Source organism: Apis dorsata, unplaced genomic scaffold (genome assembly GCF_000469605.1).
Source record: "Apis dorsata unplaced genomic scaffold, Apis dorsata 1.3 scaffold_172, whole genome shotgun sequence".
In the NCBI taxonomy this organism is placed as follows: Eukaryota; Metazoa; Arthropoda; class Insecta; order Hymenoptera; family Apidae; genus Apis; species Apis dorsata.
This window is the reverse complement of record NW_006263460.1, coordinates 411,575-417,935: the sequence shown is the minus strand read 5'-3', so window position 1 is coordinate 417,935 and position 6,361 is coordinate 411,575. Positions and strand designations below refer to the sequence as shown.

General features: G+C 35.2%; 1 protein-coding gene across 1 annotated transcript in view; it reads right to left on the bottom strand.

Moving 5' to 3' along the window:
• LOC102680654 overlaps window positions 1-6,361 on the bottom strand; it is a gene marked incomplete at its 3' end in the record, with an annotated part of 40,770 nt that overhangs the window by 1,776 nt on the left and 32,633 nt on the right. The window contains 1 exon segment of the mRNA XM_031509743.1: window positions 2,471-2,546. Within this exon segment, the coding sequence (XP_031365603.1) occupies window positions 2,471-2,516 (46 nt within the window).

The window sequence follows — 6,361 nt, the reverse complement described above, 5'->3', positions numbered from 1 at the left end:
GATGCAAAAAAAAAAAGAAAGAAAGAAAAAAAAAATGCGTATGCAACGCGCCTCGCCCCGTGCTTCTCCGAATGTTAAACAGACCGCGGTGGATTATGCGGTTGGATTTTAAGTATGCGTGCCCGATCCCTACCGATGCGGACAGGTTACGCGAAAATGTGCGCTTCTACCTCTCCCTCTACAAAGTTAGGTTATGCTCTCGGCTCAACCGTGTCGCGCGCGTGATCAATGACGCCCTCGAGCGTCGCTTTTCGGTAAATTTTGCTTCCACGAACGCGATACAAATTGAATAGGAGGGATTCGGGTGGGATGATTCTTGGAAATGAAACGTACGGAAACTCGTTCTAGTCCGTGAGTGGAATTATTTAAGAAATATATATATATATATATATATATATATATTTTCGTCTTTCTTGGGAAGAGATGTTTATGCGAAAGTTGGAAATTGTGTTTCGATTCTTTTTTTTTTTTGTCGAGAAAATTTTTGAAGTAAAATAAAATCTCGAAATTTATTCGTAAATGATAACGAAACGAAAATAAAATATATCGAGAAAACTGGAAACTGTGGAAAGATGCGTGTTACGCCTACGCGAATTATCATATTTTTAACGAGTACACGAGATCTCTATAATTATGTTACGCGATTGAATTATATCGTTTCTGGTATGCGAATTAAAAATTTTACACCTACGTCCTAACAAGCATAATTTAGAACGGTTGAAAGGCTTTATTAACGCGAGAATTGAACCAATTGTGTGTACCGTGCGTTCAAGAAAGAATTCCGCTTTCTAATTCTTTAATCGATTCGATCCTCGGTTTGTTAATTCTTCGTGAAGTCATCAGATCGGAACGGATCATCCGGTAATATAATAACACGAATTCGGTTGGAAAGGCCAACTTAAAAGGAAACTTTCGATTTCAATTTGTGTACAATGAATGAGCACAAAGGACTTTCAATTTCGGTATCACTATTTTTTTTCTTTCCTTTTCTTTAACACCGATAATTCATACACTGAATCGATCTTTCCTTTCCTTCCATTCTATCCTAGATTTATCTCAGTCCTTTCAAAACATCATACAAAAATATCCGAAAGCGTCTTTTTCCGTCGAGTCCAAAAAACCAACATCAATGTCCTCTAACACGCTTCAGCTAATTTAAAAAAAAAAGAAAAAAACAATTATTAAAACTCGTTTAATCGGGTAATTCTAGTATCTAGAAAATTCTATCCAATAGTGTATTTTTTTGAGTTNCAAAAAACCAACATCAATGTCCTCTAACACGCTTCAGCTAATTTAAAAAAAAAAGAAAAAAAAATTATTAAAACTCGTTTAAACGAATAATTCTAATATTTAGAAAATTCTATTCGAAAGCGTCTTTTTCCGTCGAGTCCAAAAAACCAACATCAATGTCCTCTAACACGCTTCAGCTAATTTAAATAAAAGAAAAAAACAATTATTAAAATTCGTTTAATCGGGTAATTCTAGTATCTAGAAAATTCTATCCGAAAGTATCTTTTTCCGTCGAGTCCAAAAAACCATCATCAATGTCCTCTAACACGCTTCAGCTAATTTAAATAACAGAAAAAAACAATTATTAAAACCCGTTTAATCGGGGAATTCTAGATTCTAGAAAATTCTATCCGACAGTATCTTTTTCCGTCGAGGCCAAAAAACCAACATCAATGTCCTCTAACACGCTTCAGCTAATTTAAAAAAAAAAAAAGAAAAAAATAATTATTAAAACTCGTTTAAATTAGTAATCGGGTCATTTTAGTATCTAGAGAAGCAAAAGCGTAATTTCCTCTTCGCGATCAATTTAATATCCATTTTTACGAACATTCTAAACAAAGTGTCGTCACACTGCTCTCGCGTCCATAATAAATTCGCGAAAGTAAAAAGCCAGCCCGAATGCGTGCAACTACACCAAGAGGAAAGTTGGATCGAATGCAACGGTAAATTCGTATTGTCAAGGCAAGTGTTACGGTTTCAGCTTGGCATGCCGATCCTAACAGTACTCGATGATGGCCGGCATGGCATGGCTCTCCTCGATGACCAACCTTTGCAACACGATGCAACGCTATTGCACTCGAATGTGATACCATCATACCATAGTTACGCGCTCTCTGTGAAAGTTACGATCAAATCCTTCCCTTTGTAACCATTTATTTTCATTTCTCATTGTAAGAGATATATATATTATATATATATATATAAGTGAAAGCTTGATTACGATCGATTTGATAAAAATAATTCGTAACAGTAATCTAAACGATTATTTACCAATTGTATCGAAGAAAAGGTTTTTAAGGAGAGGAAGAAGAAATATGGTTAACGTAACCTTGTTCGAACAAGTTGAAATTCACCTCGATTTTTTAAGCTGTTCCGTGAATTATACGCATTACGCGTTTACCGGTTAATGGATTATGCAAATCGATCAATAGGTATATGGGTTTGCAACGTGTGTGCTTACCTGTGCATACTCTCAACACGAGTGGCACTCTTCTTCTTCGAGTCATCTCACCGTTCGTTAGATCTCCCCGTGGAATCTGCAACGAAAATTAAAATTCGATTTACGCTCGTCCGTTAATGACTCGTTACTCGTTTTTTACTATTTGCCCGAATGATTAGACACGTTTCTCGATTCATCTAAGTTTTCAATAACGTTCTTTTCTCAATTCTTTTTTCATCGAAGGATTTTTTGGCCAATATGTTTTTCGATCAACGCGTGTATTATTTAATTTTTTTATGGATAAAAATTTTTGTTGTATTTTTTTAATTGCATGCGTTCGTTTCTTTCCAAGTAAAATAAATTATTCGCGTTGAAATATTATTGTAAAGTTTTTATCGATCGTTTAATATCTATTTTTAATTACACTGCCTTTCAATATCGTCCTTGTCGATGTCCAATCAATCGTAACGAAGATGAATGCTTCTCGAACGCGGTTTCTCGCGCGGATAGCTTTGTATTATTTTTTTCGACGAAAATGAACGATCGATTCTCCATTGCTCGCAAAAAAGTTTAATAGATACAAAGAAAAAAAAGAACAAAAAAAATAGGTATATTTAAAAGAGCATCAAATTTCAGAAACATCCTCTATTGTTAATAACAATAATAAAATTAAGTTAATAATATAATAATAAAATTCTTTATTGTTGATAATCTACGTTAATAATAAAAATGGATTTCATTCGCAAGAGGAGAGTAACAATATTTTCCCAACGAAAAAGCAAAAATTTATCCTCGCATTTAAAATTCCCACGTGTCCGAACTGTCCATCGTGAAAATAAAATCAAGCGGAGCAGAAAAGCGATGCAAATTTTCATTGCGGTTGTCGCGGAAATGATACAAGGGGAAAAAAAAAAAGAAGAAAAAAAGAGAGAAAGAGAGAGAAAAGGACGGTAATAGAAAGTTAAAAGCCGAGCGTAACTTTTACACTGGCCTCGAGTCCGGTGGAAAATTTCCAACGTTTCGACTCGTCGGTGTGTTCGTAATTCGACGTGGAGGATCAGACGAATACGCTGAGTTTTTGCCCGACACACCTTCGGCGATCCATTGTCCTTCCTGAAGATGGATAAACGCATGGATGTGTGACCTCGTTCGCCACACGCCCCGTGCTTTAATCCACCGGGGCGGAAGTTGGAGGACGAGTTGGAAACGTTTTATGGAAGCTCCTGTAGACGATCGTGTAATGAGTTTCCACGCGATTTCGACTTTGCATCGTTCGCAATGTACCGACGGTTGATAAAACCGGTCGGGTATTCGGGGTGAAGGGTTTGAACCTGAGGAATGTTGATGTATCGGAGATTAGATTTCTAGATAGAAATTACGAATGCTCGAAATTATTCCATTAATTGCTCGTGCAAACGATTCGTACAGAAGAAAGATTGGAAAAAGATCGAATAATATAAATTTTTTAAATTATTCGGTGAAGCTGTATAATAGTACTTAAATAAAGTACAGCTTGATTAAATATCTCTATGTGAAAATTATAGTACGAAGACATATTTGACGAATGACGATGGTGTGAAATAAGGGAGGGAAAATTTGATAAGTGATATAGAGAAGGGAAATACGTATTATTTCAGTGCTTTATATATTATACGTACGACCGTTATATACGTATTCCATTCCATTAACCATATGCATCAACTTTTCCTCATTCCAGGTATTCTTGCATAAATTTAAAGTTTCTTCATTAAAACTGGGAACGGCTTATATAGACCCCGTCTCTCTCCCTCCCTTTTCTTCATTTAATTTAGATTACATTTGGATAACGATTATATATCTATACTTCAAACCCACAGTGTATTCCTTTGTTCTTTTGTTTCGAAAATATATTTCTTCATTTAAATATTTCTTATCTATAGCTTGGGGTATAGATTTGTTATATAAATTACTATAAAATGCATTTATCACGAGCAAAGATTCACGAGATTTTAAGAAAAGGAATAAATAAAAGAGGATTGAACTTTTTTTTCCTACATTGTTCGAAATGTAAGATTAAAAGGACTATTCGAGTTAAGAGGGCGCGTTAATCAAAGAATTTGTTTATCGCCTCACACTCGATGGGAATTTTTATGTAAATTTATTGCCTCGTTTATATTCAGGCTGGAATATAATGTCAGAGTTGTAAAGTTTTCGAATTCTGGAGGAATTTGAATCGAGTTAAGATGATGATTTTTGTCACGTTCCTGTTTACAAAGATGGCAATAATTTCGAACGTGGCAATAGTGTTTCTTTTTAGTCAAATTATACTTTTCTCCTTTCAAATCTCTTTTAAAGATCTCTGAAATTCTCATCTCTGATGTTCGGAATGACGATGTTGAGAAAAAGCCTCCTCTTCGAAACAAGGATTTTTATTATAATTATTTTTAGAAAAGAGATAATAATTTTTGAGAGATAAAGTAATAATAATATTTCTTGTGGTTGTATAATATATTTTATGCTTCACGCTGTATTCACTCGTAAATAGAATTCTCCATACCCGGGGAGGCCATAGTCCATGGCCTTAAGCAACTGACCGCTATAGCGCGTAATTACCTTCCAGACTGACATCATTTTCTCCTTTGAATGTCTTTATCGTACGTCGTCGTTTCGTGACTGAATTCGCGAATTCTTAATTAGCAACGATCTTCTGTGTATGTGTGTATATGTGTGTGTGTGTAGGAGGACAGATACGGGTCGCGAGGGCAAAGAAACTGAATTGCTCGTAGCACACGTACTTTTCGCGCGTATGTATGTGTGTGTATGTGTACGAAAGTGTTGCGAAGCCGATTAAAAATATTTGTGAAGGATTGTTTTTCACGAGATGTTATTCTTCCTTCGAATCCCAAATGCGTGCGTCACGCGTCGTAAAATAATTTGCCACGAATAGCGTAAAATTATTCGTGGAATAATTTTGTAATAATAATAATCATCTCGACGCGAGAATGATTCATCGTTCAGGGAAAAAAGCATCGAAAATGATATTGAATATTTCGTTGATCCACGTTGATACGATTTATTTAATGCTCGAAGAGAAAAAAAATGGGGAAAATGAATAATTCGTTTTCGTGGAGGCGAAATTACAATCACGCGAGCAGCATTCTTAATACATCTGGTAGGGATGATTTGGATGGTCGTTGAAAGGAGGTCGACCTCAAGACACGTCAATTAAATTAATACAAGTTAGAGCGGGCTTGGAACGAGGTCTCATTTCGCTCGACGAAGAATTTTATTTGCCTTCTTGATCCGACAAACAAGATCACTTTTCATTTGGACACATTTCTTCATTACGGCAAACGACCGTATATTCTCGCTATTCGCGCTGCCTGAGATCTGAAACGTTTCATTGTTCAATTGATTGATTATATAAATGGTACAGACGTTAAAGTTATTTTACGTTTATTTTATTTCCAAGACTTGGAAGAGAGCGTACAATTTATGATTTCTTTCTTTTCTTCTCAACGGCAATATCTCGCGAGTAACCATATATTCGATCTTTCGGAAAACGTTTCAAAGATCAGAGATTCCTCGCTTTTAACGATCCGTGCAAGCGTTGAAAGCATTTATTTATTTTCAAAGCAATTTTGCCGATTATAATACACGTTAAAGGCAAACGATTGAAAATAAATATTTAAATACCGAATAGAAATTCAATCAAAATCTTATTCATCCGCTTATTCTTCTCAAAATATTTTTCTTGCTTACAATAACAATAACGATCCTTGGGGCTAGAGAAATACTTGGAAATACCTTGTTTTCATATCGTTCCCCTTCGTTTTACTTCGCGCCTTGAGCATGGGAAGCATATACACGTTTCTCTCCAACTTTTTAAATATATATATATATTTTTCATAATATATTTTCAGGGAAGATTTT